The following is a 20,510-nucleotide window of genomic DNA, read 5'->3' on the forward strand; positions in this document are numbered from 1 at the left end:
AGATTATCTATGATATATATTTGAGTCTTTGCTGATTTCTTTTATGCATGATTTGATATCCTTGTAAGTCTCTCCGAGTCTTGGGTTTTGTTTGGCCAGCTAGGTCTATGATTCTTGCAATGGGAGAAGTGCTTGGTTTTGGTTTCATACCGTGTGATGACCTTTCCCAGTGACAGAAAGGGCAGCAAGGCACACATCGTGTAGTTGCCATCAAGGATAACAAGATGGGCTTTGTCGTAGATATGAGATTGTCCATCTACATCATGTCATCTTGCTTAAGGCGTTACTCTGTTCTTTTGGACTTAATACACTAGATGCATGCTGGATAGCGGTCGACGTGTGGAGTAATAGTAGTAGATGCAGAAAGTATCGGTCTACTTGTTTTGGACGTGATGCCTATAGATATAATAATTGCCATATATGACGTCACGACTTTGCGCGGTTCTATCAATTGCTCGACAGTAATTTGTTCACCCACCGTCTACTTGCTTTCATGAGAGAAGCCACTAGTGGACACTACGGCCCCCAGGTCTATTCACACCTATCGTTTCCACTTTCGCTTTTACTTTGCTTTGTTACCTTTTTGCTTTCAGTTCTCACTTGACAAACAATTTATAAGGGATTGACAACGCCTACATAGCGTTGGGAGCAAGCTTTTTGTGTTTGTGCAGGTACTTGTGATACTCCTTCACTGGATCGATACCTTGGTTCTCAAAACTGAGGGAAATACTTACCACCGCTGCGCTACATCACCCTTTCCGCTTCGAGGGAACACCAACGCAAGGCTCCAAGGCCACGGGGGAAATCCTTTGCATATTTGCCTAGGAAGTCCCTAAAGGCGTAGCCGTAGCAGAAGGATTCCTGGTGCCGTTGCTGAGGAGAATCAAGACAAGAATAGTCTCCCGTTAGCACATGTTTCTGGCGCCGTTGGAAGGTCTTTTGTTGCAGTAGCACCGTCCAGCAAGCCTACGATGAGATTACTCACGAACGATGAAGAGCATCATGGAATTGTCGATGGAGGAAGGTTGATGATGACGATGGCGACGATTTCCCCTCTCCGGAGCCCGAAACGGACTCCGTCTGCCCTCCAGATGAAGAACATGATGTGGCGGCGCCTCCGTATCGCAAAACGCGATGAAACCTTCTCTCTGATTTTTTTTCCGGGCGAGACGGAAGATATAGAGCTGAGTTTGGGGGCGGTGGTGCCACGTGGCCCCCCACAAGCCTGCACGACACGACCATAGGGGGTGGCTGCGGCCTGTGGGCTTGTGGCCCACTAGCACGCCCCCTCCGGTGGATCTTTGTGCGGGTATTTTTCTTTTATTCCACAAAAAATCTTCGTAAATTTTCAGGACATTCCGAGAACATTTATTTCTGCACAAAAACAACACCATGGCAATTCTGCTAAAAACAGCGTCAGTCTGGGTTAGTTTCATTCAAATCATGCAAATCAGAGTTCAAAACAAGGGCAAAAGAGTTCGGAAAAGTAGATACAACGGAGACGTATCAGACGTGAGTTCGATGATGGAACCCTCCTAGAAGGAGCCAACGTCCACCACGACATGGTTGTGGCGCCCACCACACGAGGCGTCGAAGAATGCGACTACAACTCCTCCACCGAGCCATGGATCCCGAACTGGTGTGGTGGCTGTTGCCGCCATCCATACCATGGTCGCCCGTTCTACGGGAATCTCCTCCGTGCATTCCCCGCCTCCTCTAACACCGACTTTCAAAAGTACACTGCCGGCACCGTCATACTCAAGGCATCTCCTGCATCCTCCTCTGTCTCGGGATGGGAGTTGTGTGGCCGGGGACTGATGTAATAGGCATCAAGGAAAGTTTATTTATATTGTCCACCACGTGAGTCCGCCTTCGCTAACTATGCCATTGTTGTCCATAGTTCATTAGACCAGCACGAGATATCTTGAACACAAATCTATTTCCCCCTCCCACGCCGAAGGGCAGGGGGCTCCCAAGATGCCCGCTCGTCTAGGTACAAATTGCTCTGCTTTACCTATGTTGGGTGTTGCATGCACTCTAGGTTCTGTGTTAGCTTGATGGGTTGCCGCTAAGTGCCTGATATGGGCCTAATATTAGTAGTAAAAATATAAATCCAGTTTTTGGAGGAGGGTTCGAGCCTGTTAAAGCCTCCTTATAGTAGATTCAACCAAGGCGGGAAGCCAGGAAGTCGAAGACCTTCCAATGGCGATGCTTGCTGTTTTGAGAAAATCAAGGAGTTACGTCATGTCGCCAATGACGTAACCCTATGATTGTTGGAACTGAAATGTCCAGATCTAGCCCTCCCTATTAATTCCCGCATCAGTGTAGATTTTTTTATTTCTCTAGTTTTTTTCCTAGTAACGCACGGACATGCAACTGTTACTATAATATACTTCCTTCGTTCCTAAATATAAGTTTTTTTAAGATTTCACTAAAAAACTACATAGAAATGTATATAGACATATTTTAGAGTATAGATTCACTGATTTTACTCCGTATGTAGTCCCTTAGTGAAATCTCTAAAATGACTTATATTTAGGAGGAAGTATTTTGGGATGCATGAAAAAAAATATACAAATAAAATAGGATGAAACAAAAAAATCCACCCAAATTTATTTCTGATTGGTACAAACTAAAAAGACTCGACTGACTGATCAACACTTTCATACCTAGAAAAATTGAACAGACTCACATGACACACACAGAAGCAAATAAAAGAAAACAAGGAGTAGGTGGACAACGACTGATTGAAACCAACATATCCAACGAACTAGAGGTCTCGCATGCACGAAAAAACCTGCAGCACGCGCTCACTAGCAGGCCTTCTCCCTGACGCATTGCACATTATCCTGGGCCTTTTTGCCTTGAGCCTTCCACGCCTTCTTCATCTTGCAGAGGCACGAGTGGCCTCCAAAGACAACACAGCAGTCAACTGGAGCCTTACTGACGTTACCCGAAATAATCCTGTCGGCCATGGCATTTTGCATACCTACTCCGAAGCTCTTGTAGCACGCATTCACGACGTTCTGATCAACAATGTCGCACGCCGGCGCACCACCGGCGGCGGGTACCTGGGCCACAGCGACGGCGCACATCAGCGCGACCAGCGCTGCCACGGCAACGAGCCTCGGGAGCATTGTTGCTGCCATGACCAAATGGATGTTTGATATAGCTGATGGAAGGTGGATGCACTCACTCACTGTTTATGACTGATGTGGGATGTTTTCATGAAGAGGTCTGTCACTAGTTTTTATAGAGCTGCGATAGGCGTGAGCATTTGGTGTCCTACCTGGACTCGACTAGACAGCAAGTGGCTACCATGCTTGATCACGTGGACTAGTAGTCGTCACTGAACCTGACATATTCCTCATGCGCTCCTTTCATTTGCTACTAAAGGCCATGTATCCTGGAATAAATAATGAGGAATGATATGATCAAGGATGAACTGAACGACACCACCGTCCTAGCAAAGCTTGGATCCAGATCTAACTATATTTCTCATGTCTAATAATATTTATTCTTGGAAGTAGTGATGTTTTATATATGTGCATCATGACAAAATCTCGGCCCATTGCTTTGGATCGTCCATTTATTTGTTTTATCCTTTGAGAAAATAATTGTATGACCCACGCTTGTATGCCTGCCCGCACGCCTATTTTATCCTGTGAGAATCTCTGCGCTTGAATCTCAAGTGGCCACATGCACATGCAGTGTATGGCGTCGTTTGGAGTATATCTGGCCATGGGCCGGGTCGGGCCGGGCCGAGCTTAGGCCAGGCCCTAAAAAGCCCAAGGCAAAAAACTAAGGCCCGGGCCATGCCATCAGGCCTACGTTGAAGCCCAAGCCCGGCCCATCTATTGAAAAGCCCGTCGGGCTTGGGGCCATGGGACGAGCCTCTTCCTTAAAATACCAATATGTCGAGCTCAAGCTTGTATTTTTGGGGCCGGGCCTGGGCAGTGTATTTTGGGGCTGGGTCTGGGCAGACCGGTCGGGCCGGGCAAGAGATGCCCAGGTATAGTTTGGAGGCAGCAAAAGGATGTGCCCTCATTAACTGGATTAATAATCCCTCTGTGTGCCTGCCTGCACAACTCACACCTATGTACTAGTGTAGTGTAAGAGCATCTATAGTCGGACCCGTCAAATCCTTCTCAAACCTTCAGTCCATTCAATCACTGATCGGTAACGAAAAAGCGACCCCGAGGAATCCCGCACACATGCCTCGTTCGTCCGGGCTGACGGACACCCCTCATATCCAGTCCTAATATGGGGTGGATCAGAGGGAGTTCGGGCGCACCCGGGCACGTCAGCCACGTCAGACCCGGCATCACGACCCTACCGCAAATTGCATCAAATCCACACCGCAGAACTGCCGTATCCATTTCCTATTTCTCTCTCTTCTTCCTTTGTGCGTCTTCCATCTCGCAACTTCGCCGCGCGCGCGCCGCTCCATCTCCTATTAGCTTCTACCGCCCCAGCCGCACAGTCAGAGGGATCATCTCTCCCGACCTTTCCCCTCAGGAAGTCGTCGTCGTCCCGGAAGACACCGCGGTCCGTCCGACAACTCTCTAGCTGTGCCTTGCGCCGAATGTGTTCGATTGAATATCTGAACGGATTTGTTATTCAAATTTTTAGGGGAAATGATGGATTTTGATGCTTCGTTCGATGAGTAGTATGGACCGACCAATCTTGGTCAACTGGTTCAAGATGAGTTCTTCGATTAATTGAATTCGGACGAAGAAATGGACATGATGATACTCATGAGCTTGCAAGAGGAAATGGACCGGGAGTGGAGCACACTCTCAGTTTCAAGGGCTCAATCAAAGGGAGAAGAGTCATCAATCGGGATAGGGTATCTGAAGCAAAGCTTTTACAGAAGGATTACTTTGATGCAGACCCAACTTTCTCGGATAATACATTTTTTCGTCGTCGTTTTGGCATGCGAAAACCATTGTTTTTGCGCATTGTGGAGGGAGTGAAGGCACACAATGACTACTTCAGGTTCACAAGGGATTGTTGCGATCAACTCCCTTTCTCTGCCAAGCAGAAGTGCACGACTCCTATGAGGATGCTTGCACTCGGTACTACGGCATATGTCGTTAGTGAGATGGTCAGGATGGGGAGAACACATGCCTGAAAACTACTGTCAAGTTTGCCCATGATGTGGTGGATGTGTTTGGAGCAGAGTATCTGAGAGAGCCAAATGCATAAGACAGAAGAAGTTGTTGGCTATTGGAAAGGCCACAGGGTTTTCATGAATGCTCGGATCAACCGATTGCATGCATTGGCAATGGAAGAACTGCCCCAAAGATTTGCGAGGAATGTACCAATGCAGCTTATGAACTCTACATATGCATTGGAATCTCCGAAATGATCATGTACACACGCAACTACTCAGTGATCTAGTAGACCATATGTGGACCCACAATGAAAATCAAAAAACAAATGATTAATTGTGCACTTCAAATAAAATTGATGTAAACACTTCTTTTATTTGGTACCAACATTTGTTTCATATGTGACATTTAGTATCACATGATCGATGTGCATGGCTTTAAGTGAATTTAAAAGTCAAGAATATGAAATATATGGGTGCATGGAACAAAATATAAGGGACGTGTCTGTGAGAGTGCCCGAACACATCTACGGGTGTATACGGACCGGATTTGTCCAGTTCGGGGTTAGCTAGACCTGCATCGGGCCTGACGTGCGGCGCCTGGTCCTATCCCTTTGGCTAAAAGTGTGTGCCAGGCATACTTTAGTTATACATAATAAGGAAAGATAAGTATGTATAGACATCACAATAAACTGCACGCCTGGGGACACGGCGCCTAGTTGAAAGTCTTGTCCCAGCGCGTTCATGGTTACTAGAACTACTCATTTGAAAGGCCAAATGCTCAGATGGATGTTTGTTATAGGTGATCGAAGGTGGATGCACTCACTGACTTTTTATGATTGATGTGGGTTGTTTTCATGGAGAGGTTCGTTTTTATAGAGCCAAACAAGCGTGGGCATTTGGATTGCTAGATGGACTTGACTAGACAGCACGTGGCTACCATGCTTGATAACGTGGGCTAGCAGTCCCCATGTAATCTGACATATTCCTCATGGCGCGCTCCTTTCATTAGCTACTAATGGCCATCTATCCAAGAATAAATAATGTGGAATGGCGTGATTAAGGATGAACTGAACGACACCACCATCCTAGCAAAGCTTGGATCTGGATGTAACTATATTCCTCATGTCTAATACTTCCTCCGTTTTAGTTTATAAGTCCGGCACGTGTATCTAGATCGTCAATTTGATTAACTTAATAAAGAACATATATTATAAAAAATATATGATTAGAAACTTTAGATGTTTTATTTTTTAATGATATAATTTTTATGTTAAACAAGATATTTTACATAAGTTAAATTGACGATCTAAGTATACGTACATGCTTTATAAACTGTGACGGAGAGAGTAACATTTATTGTTGGAAGTAGTGATGTTTTATATATGTGCATGATGACAAAATCTCTGCCCATTGCTTTGGATCGTCCATTTATTTGTTGTCTTGTGAGAAGATAATTATAAGACCCACATTTGCAGGGTATGCCTGCCCGTGAGAATCTCTGCGCTTGATACTCAAGTAGCCACATGCAGATGCAGGTGTATGCCGTCGTTTGGAGGCAGCAAAAGGCTGTGCGCCTGTGCCCTCATTAACTGAATTAACAATCCGTCTGTGTACCTGCCTGCACACCTATATACTTGAGTTAGCTTAGTTAGGGCATCTTGAATGATTGTAAGATAATTGTTGATAATTTTGACACATAATTTTTTTGATAATGTCTTATGTAATAAATAAATAAAAAGGTTGTATGTGTAAATTAACCGTCACCTTTGCACAAGCTTCAATGCAGAATAGGAGAACATCTTATTTATTACCTCACATCTTATTAAGCAAACTAGGTACAACCCATTAAAGTAGTTGTATGTTAAGGTGTTGACTGATGACATGTCAAATTTACCAACAAACTAACCAACAAATTGTTGGACATGCCTTTAGGTAACTAGACGTGCACCGCGCCTGAGTGCGGGGCCGGTCCTATCCCTTTGGCTAAAAATGTGTGCCAGGTATACATTAATATTAGTAACAAAAAAAGTTAACTATGTATAGCCAGCATCTACAATCAGATTTAACAGTGATCGGTAAACTCTTAAATAAAGCGTTCTACAATTGAATACTTTAAATGAGAAATCTCAAATTCAATATTGTTACATGCAACGTCAAACGATATTTAAACGGAGCTCGTCCAGCTCGTCATGCCCGTGTTAGTCGATCGACTGCAATCCCAGAGTGTTCGGACGAAAGACGTCTCACTTCTTTCAATTCACCTCAAAAATGTCGCACAGGAGTTATTGACCCGGCATCTATCAGTGTCTATTATCTAAGATCATGAGACATCAACGTTTAGCACCGATCAATGGAGAATCTAAGGAAAAAAGGAGGGCGGGCTCAAAGTTAACGAATAAAGAATTCTTGATGAGATCTTCTGTTGTTTTCAGTGAATAAATTGTCAAAAACTACCATATTTCGCGCAACCGTGTATAGTAGCTACCACTTTACAATTATCAGCAAAAAACTACCAAAAGTTTCCTAATCTATGGCAAAAAACTACCAATTTTTTTAACTGCCCGATTTAGCTCGTTTAACCATTTTTCTGACAAGCTGGGCCCACATGTCAGGTTGACTGTTAGCTTTGAGCGTTATTACAGATAGGACCCACACGTCAGACCTTTCTTCCACCTCTTTCCACCCTCATGTGCATTACATCGAACAGGTTATGTGCGTCTCGTCGCAGAGCACGGAGAGCTCGAAGGCCGCCTCCTCTGCTGCGGGTGCGGCACCGGCGGCGTCGCCACCCGAGGGGCCGCAACCGACGAGGACCACCAGCATCCCGGCAAGGTCGGCGGCGCCAGGCAGCTGTCGTGGGCGCAGGTGGAGCACGATCGACGGGGAAGCTAGCAGCAGGAGCCGAGATCGCGATTGGTAATTTAGTAGTAGTAGTAGAGTGCTAATTAGTAAATACCTCGTGGAGGCGGACGACGTTGGGGTGGGCGAGCATGGTGAGCGTGGCGATCTCGCGGCGGACCTGGTCGTCGGCGCCGCGGAGGGAGAGCACCCGGCCGAGGTCGAGGATCTTGACGGCGAAGTGGTCCCCGGTGGCGCGGTGCCGCGCGTGCTTCACCTTGCCGAAGTTGCCTTCCCCGAGCGTCCGCCTGAGCTCGTACCCGCCCAGCAGCGCCGCCCGCTGCGCGAGGCACCCCGCCGCCGCGTCCTCCTCGTCACCCGTCGCCACCATCTTTCTGCTGCCCGAAGAGGGACGCGCTCGCTCGTGGCGGGTCGGGCCGGAGGGCGTGTTGCGCGTGGTGGGACGGACGGATGACGGATATGAGAGTAATCCGCGGCCACGCCCAGATCATGGAGAGCGGCGGCTACGCGCGCTTCACCCCGCACTGATCACCTGGTACTGCCCCGAGCCAGAGGCGGGCGGGCGGTCACGTGCGGTCGGCGAGCGTGCCGGGCCAGAGGCACCCGCTGCTCAACCACGTCGACGACCAGCTGCGCGCACTTCGGTGATGGACCTCCCACCCGGCCAGAACCCGCCGGCACTCGCCCACGTTCGGGCGCTCCTCTCCGTCCTCGACGAGCTGCTGGAGCACTCGTACCTGCCGCTCGCGCTCGCCCCGGCCGACGCCCTGCTCGACGGCTTCCTCGCCCTCGCCGACGCCTACACTGGTGGGCGACAAGGGGCCTACCGGCGGCGGCGAGGACACGCACAGGGACACACGTAACCTGTTCAATGTAATGCACATGAGGGTGGAGATGTTGGGGAACGTCGCATGGGAAACAAAAATTTTCCTACGCACACGAAGACCTATCATGGTGATGTCCATCTACGAGAGGGGATATTCGATCTACGTACCCTTGTAGACCGCACAGCAGAAGCGTTAGTGAACGCGGTTGATGTTGTGGAACGTCCTCACGTCCCTCGATCCGCCCCGCGAACCGTCCCGCGATCAGTCCCACGATCTAGTACCGAACGGACGGCACCTCCGCGTTCAGCACACGTACAGCTCGACGATGATCTCGGCCTTCTTGATCCAGCAAGAGAGACAGAGAGGTAGATGAGTTCTCCGGCAGCGTGACGGCGCTCCGGAGGTTGGTGGTGATCTTATCTCAGCAGGGCTCCGCCTGAGCTCCGCAGAAACGCGATCTAGAGGTAAAACCGTGGAGATATGTGGTCGGGCTGCCGTGGCAAAGTTGTCTCAAATCAGCACTAAAACCTCCGTATATATAGGGGGAGGAGGGGGAGCCTTGCCTTGGGGTCTAAGGACTCCCAAGGGGGTCGGCCGAGCCAAGGGGGGCAACCCTCCCCTTCCAAACCGAGTCCAATTAGGTTTGGAAGGAGGAGTCCTTCCCCCTTTTCCCACATCCTCTTTTTTTCTTTCTCTTTGATTTTCTTCCTATGGCGCATAGGGCCTTCTTGGGCTGTCCCACCAGCCCACTAAGGGCTGGTGCGCCACCCCCAAGGCCTATGGGCTTCCCCGGGGTGGGTTGCCCCCCCGGTGAACACCCGGAACCCATTCGTCATTCCCGGTACATTTCCGGTAACTCCGTAAACCTTTCGGTAATCAAATGAGGTCATCCTATATATCAATCTTCGTTTCCGGACCATTCCGGAAACCCTCGTGACGTCTGTGATCTCATCCGGGACTCCGAACAACATTCGGTAACCAACCATATAACTCAAATACGCATAAAACAACGTCGAACCTTAAGTGTGCAGACCCTGCGGGTTCGAGAACTATGTAGACATGACCCGAGAGACTCCTCGGTCAATATCCATTAGCGGGACCTGGATGCCCATATTGGATCCTACATATTCTACGAAGATCTTATCGTTTGAACCTCAGTGCCAAGGATTCATATAATCCCGTATGTCATTCCCTTTGTCCTTCGGTATGTTACTTGCCCGAGATTCGATCGTCAGTATCCGCATACCTATTTCAATCTCGTTTACTGGCAAGTCTCTTTACTCGTTCCGTAATACAAGATCCCGCAACTTACACTAAGTCACATTGCTTGCAAGGCTTGTGTGTGATGTTGTATTACCGAGTGGGCCCCGAGATACCTTTCCGTCACACGGAGTGACAAATCCCAGTCTCGATCCATAATAACTCAACGAACACCTTCGGAGATACCTGTAGAGCATCTTTATAGTCACCCAGTTACGTTGCGATGTTTGATACACACAAAGTATTCCTCCGGTGTCAGTGAGTTATATGATCTCATGGTCATAGGAACAAATACTTGACACGCAGAAAACAGTAGCAACAAAATGACACGATCAACATGCTACGTCTATTAGTTTGGGTCTAGTCCATCACGTGATCCTCCTAATGACGTGATCCAGTTATCAAGCAACAACACCTTGTTCATAATCAGAAGACACTGACTATCTTTGATCAACTGGCTAGCCAACTAGAGGCATGCTAGGGACAGTGTTTTGTCTATGTATCCACACATGTATATAAGTCTTCATTCAATACAATTATAGCATGGATAATAAACGATTATCTTGATATAGGAATTATAATAATAACTATATTTATTATTGCCTCTAGGGCATAATTCCAACAGTCTCCCACTTGCACTAGAGTCAATAATCTAGCCCTCACATCATCATGCGAATTACATTGTAATAAATCTAACACCCATACAGTTCTGGTGTTGATCATGCTTTGCCCGTGGAAGAGGTTTAGTCAGCGGGTCTGCTACATTCAGATCCGTGTTCACTTTGCATATATTTACGTCATCCCCTTCGACGCAGTCGCGGATGAGGTTGAAGCGTTGTTTGATGTGTGTGGACTTCTTGTGAAACCGTGGTTCCTTTGCTAGGGCAATGGCACCCGTGTTGTCACAGAACAAGGTTATTGGATTCAGTGCGCTTGGCACCACTCCAAGATCTGTCATGAACTGCTTCATCCAGACACCCTCCTTAGCCGCCTCCGAGGCAGCCATGTACTCCGCTTCACATGTAAAATCTGCTACGACGCTCTGCTTGGAACTGCACCAGCTTACCGCACCCCCATTAAGAATAAATACGTATCCGGTCTGCGACTTAGAGTCGTCCGGATCTGTGTCAAAGCTTGCATCGACGTAACCTTTTACGGCGAGCTCTTCGTCACCTCCATACACGAGAAACATCTCCTTAGTACTTTTCACGTACTTCAGGATATTCTTGACCGCCGTCCAGTGATCCACTCCTGGATTACTCTGGAACCTACCTGCCATACTTATGGCCAGGCTAACGTCCGGTCTAGTGCACAACATTGCATACATGATAGAACCTATGGCTGAAGCATAGGGAACGGTGCTCATATGCTCTCTATCCTCATCAGTTGCTGGGCACTGAGTCTTACTCAATCTCGTACCTTGTAAAACTGGCAAGAACCCTTTCTTGGACTGTTCCATTTTGAACCTCTTCAAAACTTTATCAAGGTATGTGCTTTGTGAAAGTCCTATCAGGTGTTTTGATCTATCCCTGTAGATCTTAATGCCTAGAATGTAAGCAGCTTCTCCTAGGTCCTTCATAGAGAAACGTTTGTTCAAGTAATCCTTTATGCTCTCCAAAAACTCCACGTTGTTTCCAATCAGCAATATGTCATCCACATATAATATTAGAAATGCCACAGAGCTCCCACTCACTTTCTTGTAAATACAAGATTCTCCAACCACTTGTATAAACCCAAATGCTTTGATCACCTCATCAAAGCGTTTGTTCCAACTCCGAGATGCTTGCACCAGTCCATAAATGGATCGCTGGAGCTTGCACACCTTGTCAGCATTCTTAGGATCGACAAAACCTTCGGGTTGCATCATATACAACTCTTCCTTAAGGAAGCCGTTAAGGAACGCCGTTCTAACATCCATCTGCCAGATTTCATAATCGAAAAATGCAGCTATTGCTAACATGATTCTGACGGACTTAAGCATCGCTACGGGTGAGAATGTCTCATCGTAGTCAACTCCTTGAACTTGTGAAAAACCCTTTGACACAAGTCGAGCTTTATAAACGGTCACATTGCCGTCAGCGTCCGTCTTCCTCTTAAAGATCCATTTGTTCCGAATAGCCTTGCGGCCCTCAGGTAGTACTTCCAAAGTCCACACTTTGTTCTCATACATGGATCCTATCTCGGACTTCATGGCTTCTAGCCATTTGTTGGAATCTGGGCCCACCATTGCTTCTTCATAATTTGCAGGTTCATTGTTGTCTAACAACATGATTGACAAGACGGGATTACCGTACCACTCTGGAGCAGCACGTGGTCTCCTCGACCTGCGTGGTTCGACAGAAACTTGAACCGGAGTTTCATGATCATCATCATTAACTTCCTCCTCAACCGGCGTCGCAACGACAGAGGTTTCCCCTTGCCCTGTGCCACCATCTAGAGGGATGAGAGGTTCGACAACCTCATCAAGTTCTATCTTCCTCCCACTCAATTCTCTCGAGAGAAACTCCTTCTCGAGAAAAGCTCCGTTTTTAGCAACAAACACTTTGCCCTCGGATTTGAGATAGAAGGTGTACCCAACTGTCTCTTTTGGGTAACCTATGAAGATGCACTTTTCCGCTTTGGGTTCCAGCTTTTCAGGCTGAAGCTTTTTGACATAAGCATCACATCCCCAAACTTTAAGAAACGGCAACTTTGGCCTTTTGCCATACCACAATTCGTATGGGGTCGTCTCAACGGATTTTGATGCTGCCCTATTTAAAGTGAATGCAGCTGTTTCTAATGCATAACCCCAAAACGATAACGGCAAATCGGTAAGAGACATCATAGATCGCACCATCTCTAATAAAGTACGATTACGACATTCGGACACACCATTATGCTGTGGTGTTCCAGGCGGTGTCAACGGTGAAACAATTCCACATTGTCTTAAGTGAGCACCAAACTCGAAACTCAGATATTCACCCCCATGATCAGACCGTAGGAACTTGATCTTCTTGTTACGATGATTTTCAACTTCACTCTGAAATTGCTTGAACTTTTCAAATATTTCAGACTTGTGCTTCATTAAGTAGACATAACCATATCTACTTAAATCGTCAGTGAAGGTGAGAAAATAACGATATCCGCCGCGTGCCTCTACGCTCATCGGACCACACACATCGGTATATATGATTTCCAACAAGTCACTTGCACGCTCCATTGTTCCGAAGAACGGAGTTTTAGTCATCTTGCCCATGAGGCATGGTTCGCACGTGTCAAGTGAATCAAAGTCAAGTGACTCCAAAAGTCCATCGGCATGGAGTTTCTTCATGCGCCTTACACCAATATGACCTAAGCGGCAGTGCCACAAAAATATGGCGCTATCATTGTTAACTCTAACTCTTTTGGTCTCAATGTTATGTATGTGTGTATCACTATCAACATTCAATATGAACAATCCTCTCACATTGGGTGCATGACCATAAAAGATGTTACTCATAGAAATAGAACAACCATTATTCTCTGACTTAAAAGAGTAACCGTCTCGCAATAAACAAGATCCAGATATAATGTTCATGCTCAACGCAGGCACTAAATAACAATGATTCAAGTTCATAACTAATCCTGATGGTAACTGAAGTGAAATTGTGCCGACGGCGATTGCATCAACCTTGGAACCATTTCCTACGCGCATCTTCACTTCATCTTTCGCCAGCCTTCGTCTATTCCGCAGTTCCTGTTTCGAGTTGCAAATATGAGCAACAGAACCGGTATCGAATACCCAGGCACTACTACGAGAGCCGGTTAAGTACACATCAATAACATGTATATCAAATATACCTGATTTTTCTTTGGCCGCCATCTTATACTTGGGGCAATTGCGCTTCCAGTGACCCATACCCTTGCAATAGTAACACTCTGTTTCAGGCTTAGGTCCAGCTTTGGGTTTCTTCGTCAGATTGGCAACAGGCTTGCCGCTCTTCTTTGAATTACCCTTCTTGCCTTTGCCGTTTCTCTTGAAACTAGTGGTCTTATTCACCATCAACACTTGATGCTCTTTACGGAGTTCAGACTCTGCGACTTTCAGCATCGCAAACAACTCGCCGGGTGACTTGTTCATCCCTTGCATGTTGTAGTTCAACACAAAGCCTTTATAGCTTGGCGGCAGTGATTGAAGGATTCTGTCAGTGATAGCCTCTTGCGGGAGTTCAATCCCCAGCTCAGCTAGACGGTTCGAGTACCAAGACATTTTGAGCACATGTTCACTGGCAAACGAGTTCTCCTCCATCTTGCAAGCATAGAATTTATCGGAGGTCTCATACCTCTCGATCCGGGCGTTCTTCTGAAAGATAAACTTCAACTCCTGGAACATATCAAATGCTCCATGACGCTCAAAGCGACATTGAAGTCCCAGTTCTAAGCCATACAAGACTACACATTGAACTACTGAGTAGTCCTCCTTATGTGTTAACCAAGCGTTCTTAACATCCTGGTCAGCCGTAGCGGGTGGTTCATCTCCTAGCGCAGCATTAAGGACATAATCCTTCTTCCCAGCTTGTAAGATTAGCTTAAGATTACGAGCTCAGTCTACAAAGTTGCTTCCATCATCTTTCAACTTAGCTTTCTCTAGGAACGTATTAAAATTCAGGGTGACTGTCGCGTGAGCCATGATCTACAGCACAAATATAGTCAAAGTGGACTTAGACTATGTTCAAGATAATTAGAGTTTAACTTAATCAAATTACTCGCTAAACTCCCACTCAAAAAGTACATCTCTCTAGTCATTTGAGTGGTTCATGATCCACTTACACTAGCTCAAGTCCGATCATCACGTGAGTTGAGTATAGTTTCAGTGGTAAGCATCCCTATGCTAATCATATCATCTATATGATTCATGATCGACCTTTCGGTCTCATGTGTTCCGAGGCCATGTCTGCACATGCTAGGCTCGTCAAGCTTAACCCGAGTGTTTCGCGTGCGCAACTGTTTTGCACCCGTCGTATGTGAACGTTGAGTCTATCACACCCGATCATCACGTGGTATCTCGAAACGACGAACTGTAGCAACGGTGCACAATCGGGGAGAACACAATTTCGTCTTGAAATTTTAGTGAGAGATCACCCTATAATGCTACCGTCGTTCTAAGCAAAATAAGGTGCATAAAAGGATTAACATCACATGCAATTCATAAGTGACATGATATGGCCATCATCACGTGCTCCTTGATCTCCATCACCAAAGCACCGGCACGATCTTCTTGTCACCGGCGCCACACCATGATCTCCATCAACGAGTCGCCATCGGGGTTGTCGTGCTACTCATGCTATTAAAGCTACATCCTAGCAAAATAGTAAACGCATCTGCAAGCACAAACGTTAGTTTAAAGACAACCCTATGGCTCCTGCCGGTTGCCGTACCATCGACGTGCAAGTCGATATTATCTATTACAACATGATCATCTCACACATCCAATATATCACATCACATCGTTGGCCATATCACATCACAAGCATACCCTGCAAAAACAAGTTAGACGTCCTCTAATTTTGTTGTTGCATGTTTTACGTGGTGACCATGGGTATCTAGTAGGATCGCATCTTACTTACGCAAACACCACAACGGAGATATATGAGTTGCTATTTAACCTCATCCAAGGACCTCCTCGATCAATTCCGATTCAACTAAAGTTGGAGAAACTGAGACTTGCCAGTCATCTTTGAGCAATGGGGTTACTCGTAGCGATGAAACCAGTCTCTCGTAAGCGTACGAGTAATGTCGGTCCAAGCCGCTTCAATCCAACAATACCGCGGAATCAAGAAAAGACTAAGGAGGGCAGCAAAACGCACATCACCGCCCACAAAAACTTTTGTGTTCTATAGGAGAAGACATCTACGCATGAACCTAGCTCATGATGCCACTGTTGGGGAACGTCGCATGGGAAACAAAATTTTTCCTACGCACACGAAGACCTATCATGGTGATGTCCATCTACGAGAGGGGATATTCGATCTACGTACCCTTGTAGACCGCACAGCAGAAGCGTTAGTGAACACTGTGGATGTAGTGGAACGTCCTCACGTCCTTCGATCCGCCCCGCGAACCGTCCCGCGATCAGTCCCACGATCTAGTGCCGAACGGACGGCACCTCCGCGTTCAGCACACGTACAACTCGACGATGATCTCGGCCTTCTTGATCCAGCAAGAGAGACGGAGAGGTAGATGAGTTCTCCGGCAGCGTGACGGCGCTCATGAGGTTGGTGGTGATCTTATCTCAGCAGGGCTCCGCCCGAGCTCCGCAGAAACGCGATCTAGAGGTAAAACCGTGGAGATATGTGGTCGGGCTGCCGTGGCAAAGTTGTCTCAAATCAGCCCTAAAACCTCCGTATATATAGGGGGAGGAGGGGGAGCCTTGCCTTGGGGTCCAAGTACTCCCAAGGGGGTCGGCCGAGCCAAGGGGGGCAACCCTCCCCTTCCAAACCGAGTCCAACTAGGTTTGGAAGGAGGAGTCCTTCCCCCTTTTCCCACCTCCTCTTTTTTTTTTCTTTCTCTTTGATTTTCTTCCTATGGAGCATAGGGCCTTCTTGGGCTGTCCCACCAGCCCACTAAGGGCTGGTGCGCCACCCCCAATGCCTATGGGCTTCCCCGGGATGGGTTGCCCCCCCGGTGAACACCCGGAACCCATTCTTCATTCCCGGTACATTCCCAGTAACTCCGAAAACCTTCCGGTAATCAAATGAGGTCATCCTATATATCAATCTTCGTTTTCGGACCATTCCGGAAACCCTCGTGACGTCCGTGATCTCATCCGGGACTCTGAACAACATTCGGTAACCAACCATATAACTCAAATACGCATAAAACAACGTCGAACCTTAAGTGTGCAGACCCTGCGGGTTCGAGAACTATGTAGACATGACCCGAGAGACTCCTAGGTCAATATCCAATAGCGGGACCTGGATGCCCATATTGGATCCTACATATTCTACGAAGATCTTATCGTTTGAACCTCAGTGCCAAGGATTCATATAATCCCGTATGTCATTCCCTTTGTCCTTCGGTATGTTACTTGCCCGAGATTCGATCGTCAGTATCCGCATACCTATTTCAATCTCGTTTACTGGCAAGTCTCTTTACTCGTTCCGTAATACAAGATCCCGCAACTTACACTAAGTCACATTGCTTGCAAGGCTTGTGTGTGATGTTGTATTACCGAGTGGGCCCCGAGATACCTTTCCGTCACACGGAGTGACAAATCCCAGTCTCGATCCATACTAACTCAACGAACACCTTCGGAGATACCTGTAGAGCATCTTTATAGTCACCCAGTTACGTTGCGACGTTTGATACACACAAAGTATTCCTCCGGTGTCAGTGAGTTATATGATCTCATGGTCATAGGAACAAATACTTGACACGCAGAAAACAGTAGCAACAAAATGACACGATCAACATGCTACGTCTATTAGTTTGGGTCTAGTCCATCACGTGATTCTCCTAATGACGTGATCCAGTTATCAAGCAACAACACCTTGTTCATAATCAGAAGACACTGACTATCTTTGATCAACTGGCTAGCCAACTAGAGGCATGATAGGGATAGTGTTTTGTCTATGTATCCACACATGTATATAAGTCTTCATTCAATACAATTATAGCATGGATAATAAATGATTATCTTGATACAGGAATTATAATAATAACTATATTTATTATTGCCTCTAGGGCATAATTCCAACAGGAGAGAGGTGGAAGAAAGGTCTGACGTGTGGGTCCTATCTATAATAATGGTCAAAGCTAACAGTCAACCTGACATGTGGGCCCGGCTTGCCAGAAAAACGGTTAAACGAGCTAAATCGGCAGTTAAAAAATTGATAGTTTTTTGCCACAGATTAGGAAACTTTTGGTAGTTTTTTGCCGATAATTGTAAAGTGGTAGCTACTGGACACGGTTTGCATGAAATGTGATAGTTATTGACAATTTACTCTGTTTTCAATGCATTCATCTGGTTCATCTTGCCCTCTATTCTTTATCTGAAAAGACATTGTAATTGTTCAAACCATTACCTTTGAACCTCTAAAATCAGAGAAAGGCCACTAGCATATCCCTGTCACCTACGATCCAGAGCTTTTGAATGAAGCACAACACAAATTTACATCTTCTAAAGCTAAATGCTGACAATTCTCCTGTGAAGTATCAGGTTAGTATCCATTTGCCCTATATTCATCATGTTGCCTTAGCATCGAACTTGACTACTGTTTTTTATCCTAAGCTTGAGGGTAGCTATTTACAAGGATCGGTCATATTATCCATTTGAGATAACAGATTAACCAAGATTATTTTGTTATGTTGCAACATGTCCCATCTTATGTTATGTTATGTAAAAAAGGGTGCTCTTATGGCCTTCAACCAAGGCGGGAAGTAGAAGACCTTCCAGATGGTGATGCTTGTTGTTTTAAGGAAAGCAAGGAGCTACGTCATGTCGCCAGTGGGTAAACCTATGATTGTTGGAACTGAAATGTCCAAATCTTATGTTTTTTTTCTCTTTTTTGCATGTTCGAGATCTAGCCCTCCCTACTAACTCCCTCATTAGTGTAGATTTTTTTATCTCTCTGTTTCTTTCATAGGAACGCAGGGGCATACAACTGGCACTATAATTTATTTTAGGATGCACGAAAAAAATACAAACAAAATATGATGAAACAAAAAATTCCACCCAAATTTATTCTGATTGGTACAAACTAGAAAGACTCAACTGACCGATCAACATAGAAAAATAGAACAGACTCAGATGACACACATAAGCAAATAAAAGCAAACAAGGAGTAGGTGAACATCGACCACTTGAAACCAACATAGTATCCAAAGAACTAGAGGTCTTGGATGGACGAAGAGACTTTCAGCACGCACTCACTAGCAGGCCTTCTCCCTGACGCATTGCACATTATCCTGGGCCTTTTTGCCTTGAGCCTGCCACTTCTTCTTCATCTTGCAGAGGCATGAGTGGCCTCCAAAGACAACACAACAGTCAACTGGAACCTTACTGACATTACCCGAAATAATCCTGTCGGCCATGGCATTTTGCATACCTACTCCGAAGCTCTTGTAGCACGCATTCACGACGTTCTGATCAACAATGTCGCACGTCGGCGCTCCACCGGCGGCGGGTACCTGGGCCACAGCGACGGCGCACATCAGCGCGACCAGCGCCGCCACGGCAACGAGCCTTGGGAGCATTGCTGCTGCCATGACCAGATGGATGTTTGATATAGGTGATCTAAGGTGGATGCACTCACTCACTGCTTATGACTGATGTGGGTTGTTTTCATGGAGAGGTCTGTCACTAGTTTTTATAAAGCCGATAGGCGTGGGCATTTGGTGTCCTAGCTGGACTCGACTAGACAGCAAGTGGCTACCATGCTTGATCAAGTGGGCTAGCAATTGTCGTCACTACTAGAAAATAGAGCTATAGTTTCGGTTGATAAGAATCTTTAGTTCCGCTTCATCAATCGAGACTAATAACTTAGAACTAAATGGTCCCTTTCCTTTAGTCCCGGTCTCCGGTTCACCACGTGGGCATTTGGTGTCCTAGCTGGACACTTAGACAGCAAGTGGCTACCATGCTTGATCACGTGGGCTAGCAGTCCCATGTAACCTGACATATTCCTCATGTCGCGCTTCTTTCATTAGCTACTAATGGCCATCTATCCTGAAATAAATAATGCAGAATGGCATTATTAAGGATGAACGGAATGACACCACCATCCTAGTAAAGCTTGGATCTGGATCTAACTATATTCCTCATTTTATATGTACACTTGGACGTAGTGATATTCTATATATGTGCATGATGACAAGATCTCTGCCCATTGCTTTGGATCGTCCATTTATTTGTTTTATCCTGTGAGAGGATAATTGTACGACCCATGCTTGTATGCCTGCCTGCACGCATATTTTATCCCGTGAGAATCTCTGCGCTTCAACATCAAGTGCCCACATGCAGTGCAACTGTGCATGGCGTTGTTTGGAGGCAGCAAAAGGCAATGCCCTCATTAACTGGAGTAACAATCTGTCGGTGTGCCTGCCTGCACACCTATATACTACTGTAAGTTAACTAGAAGACCTGCACCGCGCCTGGCGTGCGGCGCCCGGTCCTATCCCTTTGGCTAAAAGTGTGTGTGCGTAACAGCATCTCTAGTGGATGGTGTATATAGAGGTGAATGATAAATATACACTATGAAAACTAAAAAACACTTTCCAGTGGATCGTGTATACGGACGTGGAAGTTTTACACGTCCATCCACGACCCTACTTCTCGTGCAAATACACACGGCTCGGCCACGCTCGTGGAAAGGGAAACGAGCTGCTCCCGCCTGCTCCCGCCATCCTCCCGCCTCCGTCCAGAGGCCATCAAAGCTCGCCGGCGACCACTCCCCTCTGGCGGCGGCGGGGGCGGCGGCTGCGGGGGCTGG

The 20,510-nt window shown here is 46.5% G+C and overlaps 2 protein-coding genes across 2 annotated transcripts; both read right to left on the reverse strand.

Annotated features, from left to right (window-relative positions):
- Positions 1 to 2,588: 2,588 nt before the first annotated feature.
- LOC123431071 lies at positions 2,589 to 3,233 on the reverse strand. Its single transcript, XM_045114885.1, has one exon. The coding sequence runs from the start codon at positions 3,147 to 3,149 to the stop codon at positions 2,814 to 2,816; it is 336 nt and encodes a 111-aa protein (XP_044970820.1). The 5' UTR covers positions 3,150 to 3,233; the 3' UTR covers positions 2,589 to 2,813.
- Positions 3,234 to 18,736: 15,503 nt separating this feature from the next.
- Positions 18,737 to 19,373, reverse strand: LOC123431072. The gene has a single exon (XM_045114886.1). The coding sequence runs from the start codon at positions 19,285 to 19,287 to the stop codon at positions 18,952 to 18,954; it is 336 nt and encodes a 111-aa protein (XP_044970821.1). The 5' UTR covers positions 19,288 to 19,373; the 3' UTR covers positions 18,737 to 18,951.
- Between the last annotated feature and the right edge of the window lie 1,137 nt (positions 19,374 to 20,510).

Source organism: Hordeum vulgare, chromosome 2H (assembly GCF_904849725.1).
Source record: "Hordeum vulgare subsp. vulgare chromosome 2H, MorexV3_pseudomolecules_assembly, whole genome shotgun sequence".
Taxonomy (NCBI): domain Eukaryota; kingdom Viridiplantae; phylum Streptophyta; class Magnoliopsida; order Poales; family Poaceae; genus Hordeum; species Hordeum vulgare.

Excerpts from the sequence above, each read along its gene's own strand:
- LOC123431071 (XM_045114885.1), bottom strand. The coding sequence starts at position 3,149 with ATGGCAGCAACAATGCTCCCGAGGCTCGTTGCCGTGGCAGCGCTGGTC.
- LOC123431072 (XM_045114886.1), bottom strand. The coding sequence starts at position 19,287 with ATGGCAGCAGCAATGCTCCCAAGGCTCGTTGCCGTGGCGGCGCTGGTC.